The following is a 20,991-nucleotide window of genomic DNA, read 5'->3' as shown; positions in this document are numbered from 1 at the left end:
GTACTTATCTAGTTCCTGTTATTTTATTAAGTTTGACGCATCAAATTATGATAAGATAAATATGTTAAGTATTGATTTTATAATATTTTATTTGATAAAGTTACGTAAAAATTGATAGTTCGGGCTATGATAGAAATCTCATACAACACAAAAACAAAAATGTCTTTGGGAACACCTATCTACTATAGTTAAATGGCATCTTGCGCTCCAATGTTACCCGTTTCATTGTACCTATATTTATTGTGGTCTTAGAATCATTTTAATCTGTGATGTGTTCTTTTGATAATTTTAATTTTTGACACTGACATTTCATATTTGACAGTTGATGGTTGACGTTTTGGAGGAGGGAGAGTAAATGGTTGACACAAAAATAAGTTTTGATAAATATTTGGAAACAAAACTAATACAAATGTATCTAAAATTGTTTATATTTAGTAGCAAGCACTTCATTTCTGCCCAGTGATACAAAGTAACCTTATTAAATAAGTTACATAGTCATAGAAAGCTAAAGTCAACTTCTTTCTTTGTCATGAAAATAGTTTTTCTAAATTATCGATCGATTACGAAAGACTATTCAAGTATATGCATATTGTTCTATACGTTGCAGCCGATTTAATTCTAACTAGATCCTGTAATAACATCGCGCCAATACTGGTGATTCAGAATTTGGCATAGGGTTACGGAAGTCGATGTGCTAACGTGGGAAAAGAAATGTGGGTACAGCCTCGTTAAGTGCATAAGCGTTCCGATAAATTATTTAAAAAGATCGCGCTTTTAAGGTGAGCTCCTGACACTAAATCATGAGATAAACTTACTGAAGTGTGCCTGGAATTTACGTCCATGTATTGTTGTTCTTTCCTGTGAGTATTTTTCTTTTTATCTTACAAACTATTCACTCAGACTTCATTTATAACAACTATGCTTTACTCACTAAAACCTTATATTGAATGCTTGTTTAGTTCCCTTTTCTATTCAATTACTTTTCTCTATTCATGATTTTTTTAAACTGTTTATGTATTGTTACCTTCTCTGTCATATTTACAGAACTATCCCAATAAAAAAAGCTTAAGATGTGAAAAAAGCTGTTTTATTCATTCATTTAAAATGAGTATTCATACATATAGTTAAGTACTATCAGTTATTATCTTTATAATCTGATTTTAAATCGTAATAAATAAGTGCAAACTATCAATAAAATTATGTAACCGATTTACTTTATTAGCATAATAGAATGCAACTACTATGCTGAATTATTTTGGTGACTCAGAAGCACTTATATACTTATATACTTATTAAAAAAATATATACTTATTCTATTCCATCCTTATTACATTTTCTTTCATTGTAAAGTAATTATTATTCTTAATTGTGTTCTATGAACAACAAATACCTATGATAGTACCCATGTAATTATTGCATTGTTTCTTTTTTATATCAGATAATTATTATTGTAGATCGGTTTACTAGAAAAAACATTGGAAAATTACAGAAATTGTTGAAGGGTTTGCTGTATAACTAAATTTATTGAATGACTAGATGATGTCAGCTACTTCTGCATGGATTTAGGTTTTGGATAACCCCATAGGACTGATTTTTCAGGAAATAGTAGCCTATGTCCAGCCCTGGGATGTACCAAATTTTGTCAAATCAATTAAATGGATTAGCTGTGAAAAGCTAGCAGACATACAGACACACTTTTCCACTTATAAAAAAGATTTCTAATGCTAATTGTTAATCATAAAAATCATGCCAATAAAGGCCCAAGTAGTAATAAAATCATAAGTCAGCAGTTATGATGCAGTTGTGCCAATTGTGCAAAAACCAAATATCCTAACAGACCATCTTTCTTGACACCAAGTGATTCAAAATTATTTTATTTGGACAATTTGACAAACCTGATATTTTGTGACAAACATCATTCAATTGAAGCCAATGAAATAAATCAAGAGCAATCTGCCCTGATTGGTGAATCACAAATTAGGTGCAGACTACAGAGCTCGTGCATATTATCTCATATCACATATGCACATTAAACAGGTTACATTAATTATAATGAAATGTTCTCATGTTTCATTGGCCTGCCCCATAGCACATTTTGCTAATTTTTATTGAACCTGGACAGGGATTTAATATGAAAGTTTACAGCCACATGTGATTTGTTCATTTCACTTTTTTTAGTTCAATTGATAAGTCTCGAATTAGTAAACTTAAAGCTTGTAATAGGAGTAGGTGCAACAGGTGCTGTTTGAACCTGCTTTTCAGATTTCACTCAACCAACCCTGTGACTATTGAGCTATTGTGGCTTTCTTAATTCTCTTTCAAATTCAATTTTTATTCAACTAAACTTTTACAAGTGCTTTTGAATCGTCAAAATAATCTACCACTGGTTTGAAATGCTGTTCTTACTGAGAAGAACCAGCAAGAAACTCGGCGGCGGTGGCATTTTGCAAGTCTAGCTCATTAAATTACACACAACTACACTTTAAATAATAATGATTGTTCTATACGTTACAAGCACTACATATTTACCTAACTTTAAACGGAAGGTACTTTATAATGTTTATTTTCCTTTTATTATCATTATTCTATTGAAACTAAAGTGTTGTATGTCATATTATTCAATGTCAAAGGAATTTGTGAGAACACTTAGTAATATTGGTTGGTTAGTGAATTGTTGGAAATCGAAATAGAAACTTTGTTAGTAAAGTAATATGTTAAAATAAAATGCTTGTAAAAGTTTTATATTTAACATTAATTATACTGTGTTTGCAATATGTACTAGTTAATGTGAGGTTGTTTGATCGGCCACAGCTGCGTGTGATTTTCTATTTAGTGGAAGTAGCTTTATATTGCCTTTCGTTATCATGGAACAGCTCGCGGCTGGGCGTCGGGATGGCGAGCATGAGCTCCACGCTCGTCGAGACCGTCTCCATCAACTACGAGGATTTTAACGAGAGCTTTCTCACTTGCGGCACCTGTTTATGTTAGTACACCTTTTTTCTTACCTCACCCCATTGTTTGCATTGCTACCATTCAGAGCACAATGAATAACCGTGCAAATTTTATGTTTCAATAGTTTTTATATTTTCAATGCATAATTTTCCAGTTTCAATCAGCATCTTGTTGATATTGACCTATGCCCGCAATTTCGTCCGCATGGATTTAGATTTTCATTGGATTTCGCTGAGTAAAAAGTGTTCTATGTCCCACTGGGATGCAAGCTATATCTCGTTCATCAAAATTGGTTCAGTGGTTGAGCTATGACGAGTAAAGTTCTGACAGACTGACAGACAATTTTGCTATTATAATTGATCACATTGCTGTTTATATAATTGGTTCCAAAGTTTATTTGAATGGCTGTACAATGTTTGTGACATTGAATAATGTTAAAATCAGCATAAATCAGTTTACAAGTTCACTATAATAATGGCGTCGATTATGATGTTTCTCTCTAAATTAAATTTAGAGTATTTGCATCTTTTTCTTTTTAATATTGTTAAAAAAGCACAGGAGATGACCTATTCCATATTAACAACTTTGTGCTACTCTGCAAATTTAAATACTGTGTGCATGACTGGCAACTAAAATCATAAGGTTTGACAGTTTTAAGTTAAAATAAGTTTTTCTGTCCTTTTTTCTTTTATTACTTTGGTAAGAATAAGATGTGAATACTCGAAAATTTAGTTGCGATCAGAATCATTACCAATATCATTATTTTTCCTCCTTACAGGCACTTACGACGGCAGTGAACACACCCCAAAGCTTCTGCCGTGTTCACACACAGTGTGTCTGCACTGTCTCACTCGAATAGCCGCATCTCAAACGAGAGACGCGGGTAGTTTCAGATGTCCCATATGCCGCGAACTGATCACCATTCCCCGTGGCGGAGTGTCGGCCTTACCGCCGTCGTTTCTCGTGAACCAGTTATTAGATTTAATGGCCAGACAGAGGAGGGAAGTGATACCTCAGTGCAGTTCGCATCCGGGCAGGGAGTTGCTCTTCTGCGAGACCTGTGACTGCGTATTCTGCAGACACTGTGCGGACGGGCCCCACAGTGACACACCCTGTGATCATACCGTGGTGCCGTTTTCTATAGCTTTAAAGAGAATGTCGGAAATACTATTGTATAGAGCCAATGAGTGCCTGAGTAAGCTCGGCTCGGCCAGGGAAGCCGTGGCGAGTGAGTTGAGGAGGTTGGAGGCGGCGGCGTCGGCGGCCGATGAAGCGATAGATAGACACTTTACAGAATTAAAGGCTGCCTTGGACAAACGTCACAGCGAACTGAAATCGGCCGCGGCAGCTGCGGCCACGCATAAACGGAAGCTGCTAGAAGAACAGTTGAAATTGATTGATGCTGAGAAAGCAAAGGTACACCATACATATTAATCAAAGCTATTTTGATAACCGCCTCTCATTCTAATTCATAATTATGTTATCTGTTTCTTAAAAATTTTAGGTAGAGGCTGAATGTTCGGGTCTTCAGCAGCAAGTTGAAGTGAGGGAAGTAAGCAGCCGAGCGGCGGCCTTAGGAGCAAGACTCGGGGACGCGGCCGCGCTCGCCGAGCCCAGAGAGAACGCCTTCTTGGCGGTAGACTTCGCACATAACAACGCTCAGCAGAGGTTTGCTGAGGCTCTTGCAGAGTTAGGCAGAGTTCGCACTAGTACTACCTTCCCTGGCCTATGTACTTTGCAGTTGGGTGCGTATACTTTAATTTCATATTTATTGGCAAATCTACATGGCAAACTATAACGTATTCATATAAACGTGCTGGACCAGTTATCAAAATAGTCTTGACATATAAAACTGTGCAATTTGGACAAAATGACAAGTCAAACTAATAAGAAAGCCTAATATTATATAAGTTTACTATATAGGCCTATAATATTGTTTCCAGAATCTGCATGCGTGTGCGGGCTGGAGATGGTGGTAGTGCTGCGAACGGTGGACTACCACGGCGAGGCGCGCAGCACGGGCGGGGACCCCGTCACGGCCGCCGCCACGCTGGACGACGCGCCGCTGCCGTGCACTGTCACCGACCTCGATTCCGGCCTCTATAGGTATGATCCGACAATCTTTCAGAGATTTTTTTTTTGATGACAAGTTGGCCCTTGTCTGAGGTTTTAATGGTATAAAATCTATTAATATGTGTGAGAGGGAATTATCAACGCCACCAATTTCGCCTCATTTATTATTGGTACACGTTATAGTCAGATAAATCCCGAGCCTCGATAGCTCAACGGTTGAGGAGTGGACTGAATTCTGAAAGGTCGGCGGTTCAAACCCCACCCGTTGCACTATTGTCGCACTCACTCCTGGGACGAGCTTTACGTTTAATTGGAGGGGAAAAGGGAGTATTAGTCATAATTAACATGGCTAATATTCTTATTAAAAAAAAAAAAATTGGACACAGAATCTCAATGCGTCCGTGGAGTGGCGGCGCGGTGTCCGTGCGCGTGCTGGTGTTCTCTCGCGGCGTTCGCGACTCGCCGCTGCGCGCGCAAGTGATGCCCGCTGCAGCGCCGCTGCGCGTGTGGGGCGCCAGGGGCTCCGGCAAGGAACAGCTCAACCAGCCCGTCGCTGTTGCCAGGTACCTATATGTTATACAATATTACAGCCTGTAAAACAATTGAAAACCACAAAAAAAATTCCATTCAACCCTCAATTTTTTCTTTTCAATATCTTTGAAAAAATACACGTCTTTACTCTTTTCTAAACCGACACCAACTACTTGCCAATACCACAAAAGTGACCAAAAATACCAATAACTTATTTTCCAAATTCCAAGCATGTGTTTGAAAAAGCATATGGGTACAAGCATGTGTTTGAAAAAGCATATGGGTACAAGCATGTGTTTGAAAAAGCATATGGGTACAAGCATGTGTTTTGAAACGCAATAAAACGACTGCAAGCTGCTGAAATATTACATCCATTAAGGAAGTAGACGTAACGAATTTGGTTTCGTTTTACATTTCAGATGTCCAAAACGCCGGGAAATATACGTTCTTGATGCTGGGAATTCAAGAGTCAAAGTGTTGGATGATGAGACGTTTGCTTTCAAGACGCATATCGTAAATGACGGTAAGGATTTTAGAAACGTACTTTTAAATAATAAGTAATAATACATTAAGTAATAATGTACCTTAGTCTCAATTTTTTGTATGTTAACTGTTAACTCCGCACTTGCACACTTATGCGTGCCGGTTTTGAAAGTACATTCAAATATTTTTCGCTCTGCATTGAATTTTCTCGTTAAATCTTGTGTATTATCTGTTGGCAAACCAATAAAATACATTTAAAATATGTATTGTAGGATTAGCGGGTCGAAGTTGCACGGGCATAGCGGTTACGGCAGAAGGCGTGGTTGTTGTTAATTGGCGGACAAAAACTCTCACCGAGGTATGTAACTTTTTTTTATACAGCATTTTTTTTTTATAAATCCTCATGGACACCCACTGGGTAGAGCCGGACTCTTACCGGCTATAACCCCTGTGGTCTCCTTGTTGGCTGTGTAACACTTTTGTCCCTTCATCAAATTTTTTTCCCTCCTTTTCTCTTCTTCTTCCTTTTCCTTTATGACTACTTCGGCGTACTTTGCAACAGCGATCCAATTTTCTTCTTTTTCTAGCATCTTTTTAACTAAGTTTTCTGCTACACAGTAACAGGAGACGTCTCCTATTTATATAAAATAGGGAGGAGGAGGAGGATATATAACCTGTTTTTACTCAAATAAGAGAAGGTAAAGTGTTTAGCAGCAGAATGCATTGGTTCCTATTTATTCCTGTTCGCTATAAATAAAGTGACTGGCAAACTATTTGTGCAAACATAGTGGTCCTCCACTGTGCCGCTTTTAGCGCTGTTGTTGGCACAACGCTTGAAGCAAGGTCCATTCCAAAACCCAGAATCAACTAATCGCGATTACTCGCGCGGTAGAAATCCCCGCGCGCCACCAAAGTAACTTTGAAATAGAGTATTCCGGGTTTGGTCAGTGCTGTAAAACTGGGGTTTTGTTAACAGATAAACAGCGAAGGCGTAACAGTACGCACGATCCGCTCGGAGCGCCTCGTGGAGCCGGTGTGCGTGGCGGCGCACGCGGCGTCGCGGCGCCTCGCCGTCGCGGACAACGGCGCGCGCACCGTGTTCGTGTTCGACACGCACGGCAACATCGAGCGAGAGGTGAGCGATACATAGATAAATAAATAAATAAGATTTTATTTCAGACCATAATTTTATTTTATTTTATTTGACTAACCAACAACTTTTATACATACAAATATTTACAAAAATATAATGATTTATAACTAAAAGACACATCCTATAAACGTTAATAAATGGCTAGTACAGAAGATTTAAGTACAATGATGTTATAAAAGATTAGGAGGTAGTAAAGTATGGTTAAATGCAATAATCATAAATTATTTTAGTAATATTAGTAAAAAGTAAATAAGAGTGCCTCGTGGAGCCAGTTACGACTTATGCTTGCGTGGTAAATATTCGGTTAGTTCCTTGTTCCATCTATCATTGATAACTCGTCTAATGCCTCATGGGTACACACATTCGGGCCAAAAACTTAAAATCTCAAAAATGTTCTTTTGCAACTAAATAGACCTGATTATCATTTTTGCAACTGTTTTATTTAAACCAATCAAACCTTAGCTTCTGGCGTCTTACTAATGCTCCAATAAAATAATGTGTTGGCCAGATCGGTAACGGCGACCTGGGCATGGTGGGCGGGCTGGCGCTGACGGAGGACATGCTGGTGGTGGCCGACGTGGCCGTCCGGGTCTATGACTCGGAGGGCAACCTGCAGACTACGCTCGCGCCCATACCTAAAGGTGATCTGATACATATAAGAAGACTTGTCCGTACTGACTGACTCATCTATCTGCTGTGTCTATTTTATGAGGACATTGGATATATGACCAAATGTTTATATTTTAAGGATTCCATACCTCAAAAGGAAAAACGAAAACCTTGTAGGATCACTTTGTTGTTGTGACAGATAGACAGATGTCTATCTGTCTGTGTGTCCGTCTGTCCATCTGTCGTGTCTGTCAAGAAAACCTATAGGGGACTTCCTGTTGACCTAGAGTCATGAAAGCTCTTGGTGGGTCTTGTAGCGCAATTAAAGGAAAAAATCCAAAAACCGTGAATTTGTGGTCACATTACAAAAAAAAATGTGGTCATGAACAAATTAGTATTTTCAATTTTCAAAGTAAGATAATTATACCAAGTGGGGTATCATATGAAAGGACTTTAATAGATTCATCGTGCAAAATGTCGGAAAAAATACCTGAGTACGTAACCCTCGGTGCGCGAGCTTAAGCTTTCTCATGTCGCAAAATATTGCATGTGGGCCGTTTCATTTCTATAATGTTGTTGCAGGTCGCGGGGGATACGGTGGTATAGCGGTGGAGCACACGGAAGACGGCTGGCACATCGTGTGCGCGCGCTCCATACGCGGCCGGCCCGCGCTCATCGTGCTGGAGGCGGACGGCGCGGGGAGACTGCTGGCCGCCTGCGAGCTGGCCGACAAGAAGCCGCGGCGGGTGGCCGGCCTCGCCCTGCTGCCGAAAAAGCGCGCTCTGCTGGCAGACCTCGCGGGCGACTGTTTGAGACTGCACACGTATTGGTGAACGGTAAATATCGGCATTTGGCAGACAGCTGGCTTACAAAAAGAAACCGCAGCGAGCGTCCAACTTTGTCCCTTTCTAAAAAAGCGCGCTTTGGTGGCCTGCTGTTACAGCACTACTTATATTGTCGTACTAGCTGATGCCCGCAGCTTCGCCCGCGTGGATTGGTCAGATCCCCTGCAGCATCAGGATTGAGGAGTTGGACTCCAAATTTTTTAAGAAACAATGTCGCAAAGTTCCTCTATCGATTAAAAAAGAAATGACACAAATCGGTTCAGAAATCTCGGAGATTTCGGTGTACATAGGTAAAAAAACACAACTCCCTTTTTGAAAGTCGGTTAAAAAAGTAGCCTATGTTACTCCCTGGTCAATTCTCTACTTGTCTGTGAAAATCCCGCCAAAATCGGTTCAGCCGTTCCCAAGATTAGCCTTTTCAAACAGACAGACAGACAGACAGACAAAAATTTTAAAAACGTGTGATTCAGTTATAGTATCGTTCAAATAACCATATGACCTTAATATGCGGTAGTTATTTCGAAATTACAGACAGACACTCCAATTTTATTTATTAGTATAGATGTAATAGATTTTATTTTGGCCGACAAGAAGGCGCGGCGAGTGGCCGGTCTACGTCATCGTAGGCACATGTTATCTGTCCTGTTTTTGTTATAAAAATGTATATTTTATCATCTTTCCTTATCTTGTCAAGATGCAAGTGACATTTAGTGACAGTATAATTCACAGATTGACAGTGTAAGTTCACATTATTTCTGTTTCCAGGTGATTCTAATACGGTGGTATATCGTGAGAAGCCAGAAGGCGGGAGAAAACGAATTTCATGCTAGTCCAATATTGTAACTGAGAATCGAACTTGGCCATAATCCCGGACCGCGAGCGCACTCGTACCAAAGTCAGTAGCGTATTGTACGCTATTACGATATTCTTAGTACTTACAGTATTTATTTTCTTTAAGTGTCCTTAGTTATAAATTGTATTTTTAGGATTTTTTTTACGAATTTCGATGTCGGATTATTCGACATAACTTACGTGACTGATTTTGTTTTTTTTTTCGTCGCTTAAGTTGCGACTTTTTGTCGTTTAGTCAGTTATTTGTTGTCGTAGCTCCTATCGAACCTATCTTTTTTAAAGGTAGGCAAATTGAAATCATAACTACATATTATTAATGTGCCATTTTTTTTTATTAGTAAGGCTACTATAAAATTTGGTTTAAAATTTGTCGGAAACCACTCCAAGAAAAATACAGGAGGTGATATTTTATTCCAAAACTCATATCATACACAAAATAAATCATTTGATAGGAGCAACAACTTAATTTTTGTATGTGGCTTTATTTTTTATTTACAGAATGATGTAGTAGTTGAATCTGAAATCCCATAATGGTGTTGACACTATGACTTAAAATAAGCTGTACTGTTATAAGAATAAGAGTAAAGTTTAGTCACAATAAAACGAATTTTTCGATATAAAGAGTAGCGACACTGACAATAGCACGTCAATTTTGAGCATCCATCATGTTTGAATACTAGCTTTAGGCCGCTATTTCATCTGTACTATAAAAGATCAACAAAACATTTGTGATTTGTCGTGTTACCCTACCAGACTACCGTCGGCCGATAGTTCAGCTGACTTTAGGTTAACCGCACTTTGGATGCGAAATTGTATCGTACGTAAACGTATAGATACTGGTCGTACGAATTGAGTGCGCACACTGAATACATTTTCCTCCGTCAAATAGACATTGTCCCGGTGGCTTTCGTGAAGTCCTCTTTGGTGTGTGTCGATGAATAAAGGTAATTCTCTTCTTTGATCCCACAAATATTTGCGTCTGTAAACCAAGTTCGATAAGTCAATTTTTCTACATTCATCTTTCATTTCCAACGTTCAAAAATTTCAACAAAACAAGTTCAGATGGTTTTTGAACGTCAGCACTTATACGCACTTAAAAGTCCGACTAACTCGCACCCACTTCTCGCTCCCAAATTAGTTCGAAAGTCGAGATTATTTATGCGTTATCGTACGTGTTCGCACGATTTAAAGTCGTACGAAAACGCAATCAAAGTGCGGTAAGCCAAAAGTAAGAGGCTATTACTATCGGCTGATCAAAAAGTGTTTAACTTGCGCGCCAAGATTCCCAAGCAAACACCCCGTTGAACCTTTATCAAATAATATGGCTAATTGTACTGTGCATAATCTGTAAACTAAATTGAAAGGTTTAAATCTAGTGCTGTCCTGCTCTGCAGGGAACATTATGAAAGGAATAGCAATATACAAGTACCTGTCATTTTAGTTTAGAGATTGTGTACAACAGAATCAGCTCAAATATATGTATAGGTTAGTATCAAGTATCAACTGCCATAAACACAAGGAGTTTGTGCCTATAATAGGTAGGTATATCGTGATCTGATTAATTATATAATTTATTATGAGATTCGGAATTCGCTTTGATTTGGAGAACTGATTGGCCATAAAGCGGATTCGTTGGCCTTATTTTTTTCAATTGCAGATTTGTTGCAGAAATTCAGTTAATACGAAAAAAAAAAATACCTAATTAATTCCTGTACTTAAGTTCTGGTTTATACTAATTTCCCTAAATGTTCCTAAAACCAGAAGATATAATTAATACAACTCTTAAATTGTGTAATTTTAAATGTTTGTTTATATGAATCCATTATACATAAAGTTACATCTGAATCACTTAAAGTCAAAAGGGTTGGTTTATTGTTTCTATTTGAATTTATGCAAAACGTATAAATTGTTTTATAAAAAAAAAAAACAGTTAAACATCCAAATAGGTATGTTAAAGCAAACGATTGCATAGAATCCCGGATATATTTACATCATATAATATGTATTCGTAAGATACCTAATCTGGGTTAGAACTTATACCAAAATATTTGTACCACCCATAAGTCTAACTTAAAATTCGAATCTTCTTGAAATTCTTTTGCGTGCTGCGTTGTTTTCGTCCATAAACCACAAATGATTAATTTATCTAGAAGTATCACTAACAGTTAAGAAACGTTATTGACACTAAAAAAAAATCACCATGATTGAACACTTGCTTAACTTGCTTAAGTTCTCAATTTATTCCACCCCACATAATTTTGCTCAATGAAAATGTAACTTCATATCACATGAGAATGCTTCCATTTTGCTAGAATTTAGATATTGAAACGAATTGTTCAGCATTTAAAACATAATAACTAGGCATCGTTAAAGTTTACTTAAGAATTCTGTAGCTCTTATGAAAATGTTCAATGTTAAATCGTGCCTGTAGGGAAAAGGTTCTAGAATAAAAATAAGTTATGTTCTTTAACTATCATGACACCGATTCTATATCAAATTCAAAATGTGGGGACTAGCACAGAAGTTGTGGTTCTTACATTGCGACAATCGCAATTGTTGTAATTGCCTTAAATTACTATATATTCTTGCAGCAATTACGTACTGTGCAATTTAGCTAATAGTGAATGTCAGCTAATCAGGTAATTGCGATTATCACATTGTAGTTCTTGCTAGGCATTCTGCAGGAATCTTCTTTCCCGTCATTGCATACTGTGGTATGTACCACCTTCTTCAACAAACTTGTATAATTTACAAAAATACTGAAGTTGTGCTTTAGTTTTTATACATGTTGTGCATCAATAAACACCTAAATCGCTCGTTATGAACGTAAGAGTGGTTTCAGAATATCGTTTCTGTGCACGTTTTACGCTCTTTTTGTCGTTTTGCGTTTCAGTAAACTGTACGTTACCGGTGTGGTTCCTCAAACGAGTGGGTCTGTTACTAGCACCACAGCGTCACCGGGAGGCACTGGTGGGGATTCCTAGGGCTCGAAGAAATAATTGGAAAGATCTAGCAATGTCTTAAAAGGCCCTCCCGTGATGGCTTAAGTAAGGCTGAGACGTTGGTGTTGGATGTGATTATACTGTAGGTACGTCTCGAGGCCGTGCTGTGAGTCCACGTCCGGGTGACGTTAGAAATCGGGGGCCTCGACTTCGCCGACGAAGATTTGCGGCTCGCGCGTATTCAAGCTTATAAGTGCGTCTATACTCATACGAGACGCGCTTCCAAAAACGAGCTTAGGTACCTATACTTACTCGCAAAAAACGCTCATATCTGAAACCACTCTAAACGCCGTAACGAAAATTGCATATCTTGGTAGAAATTCTGTGATGTTTAACTTACCAACGCAAAAACGTGGTTGATCTTTAATTCATCTCTCATTCCAAGGAGATAAGATCTTTGCCCAGCTGTTGGAAAATAATAAGTTGTTACACTTACCTCCTGTTTCTGAAATAATATTTAGGTTAAATTAGCGTATCGGCCTATTAAACTTTGACCTTATCAAATTAGTTTTCCAGAAGGACGGTTCGTTAACTATCATTTAGTTAATTAAATTATGCCATGATGATCATTGTTTTGTCAAAGCCTATCATTGCTGTATACTTATTGCGTTACTGCATTTCTGTAATATAATTATTGTATAATAATTTAACTGCAACCCAGTCAAAATTTGTCAGCTTTAATCCGTTGATTTGATTATTGTTTCATAAACTGGAGGTCCCTGGTCCATTAATACCATTTCGTTAAATTTTGCCATACATTGTTACATCCATGGTAGTAAAAAGTACAAAATCTATCAAACCCAGTGTTAGCGTGGTTACCAGCTTCATATCATTTTAGCAAATGATTGTTATCTTATCTTTAAGCAAACGATTTAATGTTTTGTAAGTTTGTTCCTTGTGATTGTGAAGTTTGTTAACGTTTTCCTCTATCCTATTAATTTTTATTAAAAACGTACGTATGCTCCGATTTGACATAAATCGGCAAATATGTAAACAAATATGACTGCAAAGTGCGTAGGTACCTAATACGAGATTTTATTAATAATTTTTTAATAGAATCTTAAAGAAGAAATAAAGTTTGTTTACATAGTTGACGATTTATAAAAATCAGAGTTCACTTTTTACTCGTCACAAACGGTTCACAAATCACTGCCTTTAGAATTACGCGCATTTAATATCACTTAAAAATCTCATAAAATATGAATACTCAAAAATCAGCAATTGGTACAAACGTAATTTGTGATCAAATAAATGATAAAAATGGTTGATTATTTTGTGTGAAACGATAAAAGTGACACTATTTCCTGCAAATGTTAAAAATGATATATTTTGACATTTAAAAAAAGTACTATTTTTTGTATTGTAAGAAGAATAATCGATGGAATTGAGCCCTAGACGCCCATTGGCTACTTTCGCCTTAGTGATCGCTTCTTATCAACTGCTGGTAGGTAGTCTGAGAAAAAAAAACTCCAGTCTCTCACAGAAAGGCGCACTAATTACTTATTATTAATCTCAGAGTAGACAATATAGGGGCCTATATACACAGTTCATATCTGTACGCGCCGGGTGTAATTCATTTGGTCCATTCTTCTCTTTTTGTCGCTCGACGCTGATGCTTGCAGAGCAAAGTGAATTTGCTATAAGCGTTGTGGCTTGGGTGGCTTCCATTAAAACGCTGTGGGGCGAATTTGAGCATTTCATAGCTGCAATAGCGAAGACTGCAGCTGGAAGTCCACGTTCAGGCGTTAGTAGCCAGTGTGCACCTAGCCCTAAAATTAATTTATTGGTTACATAAGTATATTCATGAGGCGAAATTATATTTATCGAAAGCTGTGAAACTGTACTTAAATTATAACCACAGAGTATCTCAGTGTAATGTCGATGATGTCACTTAATATGCAAAATAAAAATAATATTTAAATCATGTATAAGTCTTTCATTTCTTTTTCTTTCTCATGTCTCTCGCGTTTATGTGTGATGTGAATCACATCTGATGGGTAAATGATAACTTTCCTATATTTACAATGCACTCTGTAATGATGACGCATGCTAATTCCCTATGGTAAAGCGTGTTTACCTAGATGATGCGGATTCACTTGTCGAACGCAGTCACATGTAAATGATGACCTAACAGCTCGTTCACACAGGCTGCGTAAATGTAGACGTAGCGCATACCATTGCGTTGTAACGTATGGAACTGTATGAAACATGGCATACCGCTTGCGTGGCGCGAACGTTCGTAGACGTAATGCGTGCAGTTATGTCTATGGATTCACGCGCGTCACTACTCACGTGTCACGTGTACCTACGCGTGCTTGCCTAGAAAATGCGCACTCTCTTGTCGAACATAATTACGTCTGTGGGGTGATTCGCCAACTCAGTGGACATCACTGGATGAAACCCATTAAACTCATTTGATATTGGTTGGTTCTACATTGCTACTTCCCTGAGCGAAATATTATATAACTACCTAGTATAGAATACTTTTTTGTAGAAAGCCTTCAATGGGTTAACGTAAAGGTCAAATGAGCTTGATGGCTTTCATTCAGTGATGATCACTGAGTTGGCAGATCACCATCCTATGGGTAAATAACGCATTCTAAGATTGCTTAGAAAATACGTATTCACTCTTGATTTATTACTGTTGTTAGAAAAATGTGCCCAAAAAGTCGGCTAGGCAAAAAAAGAAAACACATGAATGAAAAATAAATGCACTTTTATTTACTTATTGCAAGTTATTCCACTCCACATTCATGCAATCATTTTTGTGTAAGAATCTTCAAATTGATTTGAAGTCGGATAATTCATTTATTATTTAATTCATCAACAAATTAAAAAAACAAATAATACATTTTATATTTACGGCTATTTCGATAAAGAAACTTGCCTGCACAAAGTATTTGTTAAACTATTACAATTCACAATTTATTTTGTAATGTATACATATACATAGTAAAATACAGGAACCACAATAAAATAAACAGGAATTACCTACCTAATTAAAATTATCATGCATTCATCATATTAATAATAATAAGATTTAGTTGACAGCAAATTAACAATAAACGTAGGTATAAAACAGCCTTTCACTCAATGATCTGCTTGGAATATGCTCACACTGCACTGTTCCACCAGAGCTAAGATTGTCTATGGAATGTATTGATCTATTGACAAATACCTCTTCTACTTAACGTTGGTATAGTGCGTTTCAACGAATAGTACCTATGGCGTTATGTTGGCTTCCCTGTCTGTCCAAGTCATTGGCACCATATTTGCATAAGAAGACGCAGATTTTGTTTATTTTCATTTAATTTTCCTGAATGAATGAAATGAAAATCAAATGCAAATAAACAAAATCTGCGTCTTCTCATGCCAATATGGTGCCAATGACCACCCAACAGACAGGGGAGCCAACATAACGCCATAGGTACTATTCGTTGAAACGCACTATACCTATACTCCGCACATTCTGATGCTGCAAAAGGCTAATGAAAAGACCAGCTTTACTTTACACCACGGTTTGTCATAGATACTTTTACCAGCAAGTAGGTGTATATATGTAACTAGTTATGAAATTATTAATTACCAATTAATTATCTATAGGTAATTTAGAATACATTTAGTTAGAAAATAATCATGTAAAATCATAAAGTAACATAAAACGTTATACTTAATCATGCAGTCTTTAGTTAATTTATCTTATTTAAAAACTAAGCTGCTCCAAAGAAACATGATAAATTGATTCATCGAAAATACTTAAGGGTGGATAATTGCAAAACGGTCTGAATTTTTAAGTTCTAATGCAAACAGCGCGAGCGCAAGATTTTTAACATAAGTGCTTCGTGTGTAATTCAATATTTTTATGATAAAAATATACATTTTCTAGCTATACCTTAAATCACATTGGTATTTTTGGACCAACATTAACAAGTGGGATGGTTAAAACGATGATGTTGGTACCTAATTATTAAATTAGTTAATAAATAAAAGGAATTAAAACATTCTTTTTAATACCTACTTGATAATATGTTCCTTTTTAATAAATTTTAAAATCTTTATAGAATTTGACGAACAGACCTTGAGATCCATATCACATATGTAACACAAAAATCAAAATTGATTGGTTATTTACAAATATAATCGGCAGCTTTACTTGTTACCTGATAAAATTATTCGATTTTTATAAAACGTGCAGATATAAGAGGGTTGCATACGTAGGAAATGAAAGCACTTTGACAATATACCTAGATATTATGTAGTTTAGAGTTCACAGTTTGTATAATTAAAATAATACATAAAAATAAATGCAATTGACAATCTTATACCGTTTATAATATATGTGGACATTTTTACAATAGGTCATAGTTCGACATTTTATATAATGTGATATTTTACATCCAGTAGGTAGTACTTATTTTACTTTATAACGAGGACAATGTCGTCTTACATTCAGTTTCTATATAAAATATTTTTTGGTTATTCTTACAAATTTCGAAGTCGTCTATAATTATAATGTACCAATCGTTTTTACAATACCTTTTCATTTCTAGGATACTTACTTACACATAAAAATATAGCAATTTAGTTCTGTTTCAAAAAACTGGGAAAGGCTAGCTTATGGCTTTCTTACATAAAAAGAATATCGTCGATGCTTTGTAAACTTAAATAATACCAATTATTTATCAAAATATATGTTTGCAATAAGTACAAAACACCGACAATCGATATAACTAATTATATTTTTTACTTGTTTATTATGAAACCACTAACGTCTTACTTTCCAAACTTTGCTAACGTCGCCTTACAGTCTTTAATGGTATTGTTGAGTCGTTCAACAGTGGCAGAGGTCTGCTTGGAGTTCAAGAGTCGGGTGCAGCTGTTGATGGTGGTGAAATACCCGCATACGTTGTGCAGTACACGCACGGCTTTCTCGCCGCATACGAAGAGATACTTGCCGGCTGGGTCGAAGCACATCTGATTTATGCCGTCTGGAACAAGGTTTTTTAATGTTAGCTGGTTTAGCATGTAATCAGAAACTTATGTTGAGGTGTTTTTAACCGTCAAAATGCACCAGGCGCTTGTGATTGGCGAGTGGCGAGTTACTGGAAGTTCACAGTGGAAGAGAGAAAGAATTTACTGAGATTTGAGTGTGTTGTGACTATCACCGGTCAGACAGTTCTTCCAGTAGATATATTGAAAGAACCGAATTCTGTTAATTAAACTTGGAGATAAATCCCTTACCTACGTCTCAGAGTTAAAATAAGATTATGCGAGTACATGGAACCGATTTTGTTTTGCTAAAGAACCGTTGATGTTAATTACTTATTACAATTACATACGTAATCCTAACAACACATTCAGTCTAAGCCAGACTTAATAGGATTGAAAGTTCATAAAACTTACATACGACTACGTGTAGAGTGTAGACACTTTAATCTGATTACATTACTTTAAATCGATCACAGGGCATTGCATTACTTATGCACTTTACTACGATCTACTCAAACCCATATTATTGCTAGAATAGCTCGCAAATCTATAAAATTTGCGACCAATATCCCACTTTCTCTGAGTTTTCCCAGCTTTCACCTGTAGGTCTGCTTCAAAAATAGTTTGCAACAGACCTAATTTCGATTGAGTTTTGATGAGTCAATCAGGTAAGAATGTTATATTAGCTTCATTAACTCACCATGAATTGTATTACCTATTGTATACAAGACTAGCGACCCGCCCCGGCTTCGCACGGGTGGACATTTATTTTTTCTATTTTCCGGGATAAAATATAGCTTATACGGATTCGGAAGAATCCCTCTAAGTAATGGTAAAAGAAATTTTGAAATCGGTCCAGTAGTTTTTGAGCCTATTCAATACAAACATACAAAAATACAAAGGTTTCCTCTTTATAATATTAGTATAGATAACTATCTGAAAGGGGATTTATTTAATTCAACCTAGTGCTATATTTATTTGACTGCAGTTTTAGCTACATAAAAAGTCTCCAGTTCATGTTGGCCCTATACATTCTGCGAATGCCAGCCAATGTGCTCAATGTTTGGGATTTGCAGCAAGGTTCTTTGACTTGTAATACACCGACACCCGTCAGCAAGCTGGTAAGCATTGGCCGTAATCGACCAATATATGCCAAGTATCGTTGTAAACGTTTGCCAAGCACGTTAGGCCATCTTATAAAAGTATCTCAACTTCCTTAAACGGTTAGGCCTGTAAAGACGGAAATCTAGATGAATGAAAAAATCTCGGAATAGGCTATTAATACTCATACATCACATCGCATGTGATATCCCGCCTCAAATAAGAACGTCATTGAAAGTAGACGATCAATAAAAGCTCTTAATAATTGATAGCTTTCAGTATGTGAGGCTACGAATAACATAAATAGAAGCCTATTAGGTACATGACGGGTAGCTAACATTCAAGCAAAAGTAAAATTAGTAAACTAAATCTTAGGTTATACCTTATTTAGGGCTTTTACAGTAACAAATTTCAAAATAATGCCTTTTTATATTATTCCTTTCCACCACAAATGGGCGAAGATGCGTAGCGAGAAATGTGTGATTGAAAGGCTCAAAATAGGATCGCTTCATTTTTATAAGTAACTGATTTCATTTGACTTAATGAGCTTAAGCTAAGGAAATCAACCCATCGTATTATCGTTTTACACACATTTCTTGTTCCGATACATCACTTCACATCCGTGATAGAAAAGCAGCTTTAGTCCAAAACTCTAGTGAACTATATCCATTTATTCATAAAACTATTCACATATGCTTGCGTTTCACGTCACGTCTGTGAATTTAAATTGCTAAAATGACCCAAACATGCTGATAAAATCCTTTTGTCTGCGACGACTTATTTATATGAATCAAATCGATTATTCTGTATAAGTACAAGTGTTTTCGAATAAAACGCCTTTTATTATCAGCTCAGTGACCAACAGGAAATAGATTTCTTTCAATATCGTCAAAGATTCAATTTTCTCTACCTATCCGATTCTTCGCAACAGAATAGACAAAGAGCAATTAATAGGTATCTAATAATAAACCTACGCGACGCAAGATGCAAATTTCCCGGATGTAGTCAACTTGGTGTTGACGATTTTCCTTTGTTATTTACGATCCACCGTCGCGCGTCGCGCGTCGTTACAGTTTTTCGCGATTACCATAGAGCGAAGGTTGCCTCTTGGGTTGCAAGTTGGATTAAGACCTGGTCATATACGACACACGACGGCAACCAGACAGAACCTCACACTAAATAGGTGATTGCAAGAAAAAAGTTTCTTGTTTCTTGCGACGCGTCATGACAGAATACAAGACACGGATGCAAGGAACTTTTTTCTTATTGCCAAGGAAGCTTGCGCATGATGACCATTATACTTATAAAGATCAATTATGAAGTCTCAGTTGGAGGCCGGAGGGCACTTTCCTGTTCACTCTTCTCTTGAAGGCACTTAAACTACAAATATTATGAAAAAGTTACGAAATCAAGTCGAAAGGTATGCCAATCCCCACTTGGCCAGCGTGTTAGACTATGGTCAAACCCTTCTCATTCTGAGAGGAAACCCATGTTCAGTACGGAGCTGGCGATGCATTGACGATGATAATGATGAAGTCAAATCAGCAATGGCACTGGACGCATAGCAGCGCAGTCCGCAGTGTGAAGTGCTTTACAATTAATTGCATGTATGACTATGACTATAAATGCTATTACTATGTATATAAGACTTGCAATCGCGCCTCTGCGGCCAGTCGTTCAGTGTGACCATTCTGCTGTTTGACCTCACGCGTTGTGTCTGACCAGGGGTTTAGCGCGGCCACGGGTCACAACGTGATCCAGGATCCGTCTCGTTTCGTGATTCCGTGTCCAGTTTGTTTTTATTGATGAGGATAAAATAGGCTTGATGCACACATGCAGTCGTTTTTTGTGATCGTAATATGTAAGGTGCTTGCGTTTTTCTAACCAGACCAGACCTAAAAAAGTTGTAAGATGTGTAAAGTAAATATTGGGTTATATTTTTTATAATATAGGCCATAGATATGATGTCTTCATACATCAAGCGTCAATATAGCGTTCCTCTGATCTATGTGATAAAACTACAAACTCCTACGGAATCACTGAAAAGCCCGAGTTTCCTCAGATAGTCGAATAGCGTTACTACAACATTGTCTATTGGAAAAATATGGTGTGATTTTTCTAGACAACGTTTTTTACACTGTTAAATAAGGCTGTGTCAAAAACGTGCCCTCTGTTAGGGCTGGCGTCACGTAACGACCGCTATCGATCCGCGGCGGCCGCGCCGTCCGTGTATACCTGCCCGACTCTAGGAGGTATATCAATGAGAAACCAACCTGTAAAAACATTTTCAACTGTATCATACAGTTCCCCGGTGTAAGTGTCGTAGAATTCCACGTCGTTGTTACAGGACACGGCCAGCACTTCAGCGTTGGGCGACAGCGCGATCCGCGGCGGCCGCGCC

General features: G+C 37.3%; 2 protein-coding genes across 4 annotated transcripts in view; one reads left to right on the top strand and one right to left on the bottom strand.

Annotated features, from left to right (window-relative positions):
• The first annotated feature begins 333 nt into the window (after nt 1-333).
• On the top strand, nt 334-14,426 carry LOC123872498 (tripartite motif-containing protein 2-like). 3 transcript variants are annotated; one of them, XM_045916805.1, is made up of 12 exons: nt 334-779; nt 2,874-2,983; nt 3,731-4,368; nt 4,457-4,697; nt 4,896-5,058; nt 5,412-5,588; nt 5,976-6,079; nt 6,312-6,397; nt 7,016-7,174; nt 7,701-7,833; nt 8,384-8,637; nt 9,412-14,426. In XM_045916805.1, exons 2-11 carry the CDS (start codon nt 2,893-2,895, stop codon nt 8,632-8,634), a joined length of 2,043 nt encoding a protein of 680 aa, XP_045772761.1. In that variant the 5' UTR covers nt 334-779; nt 2,874-2,892; the 3' UTR covers nt 8,635-8,637; nt 9,412-14,426. The 3 variants fall into 3 exon arrangements, with proteins under 3 accessions (XP_045772761.1, XP_045772760.1, XP_045772762.1); XM_045916804.1 differs by having other exon boundaries at nt 334-860; XM_045916806.1 differs by lacking the exon at nt 334-779 and adding an exon at nt 2,706-2,787.
• A 1,439-nt stretch (nt 14,427-15,865) lies between these two features.
• The window catches only part of LOC123872500 (transducin beta-like protein 2), a 99,639-nt gene continuing 94,513 nt past the window's right edge, over nt 15,866-20,991 (bottom strand). The window contains exon 6 of the mRNA XM_045916817.1: nt 15,866-17,488. Within this exon, the coding sequence (XP_045772773.1) occupies nt 17,274-17,488 (215 nt within the window). The 3' untranslated portion in view covers nt 15,866-17,273. The remainder of the gene's footprint in view (nt 17,489-20,991) is intronic.

This window comes from Maniola jurtina, chromosome 15, assembly GCF_905333055.1.
Source record: "Maniola jurtina chromosome 15, ilManJurt1.1, whole genome shotgun sequence".
Taxonomy (NCBI): Eukaryota; Metazoa; Arthropoda; class Insecta; order Lepidoptera; family Nymphalidae; genus Maniola; species Maniola jurtina.
The sequence above is the reverse complement of the archived record's forward strand: the minus strand, read 5'-3'. Positions and strand labels throughout refer to the sequence as shown.

What these genes read in the sequence shown, in the direction of transcription:
- LOC123872498 (XM_045916804.1), top strand. Translation starts at nt 841, where the DNA reads ATGTATTGTTGTTCTTTCCT. An exon ending in GACGCATATCGTAAATGACG is followed by an intron (nt 6,080 to 6,311) that starts GTAAGGATTTTA and finishes TATGTATTGTAG; the next exon opens with GATTAGCGGGTCGAAGTTGC. An exon ending in GGACAAAAACTCTCACCGAG is followed by an intron (nt 6,398 to 7,015) that starts GTATGTAACTTT and finishes TTTTGTTAACAG; the next exon opens with ATAAACAGCGAAGGCGTAAC.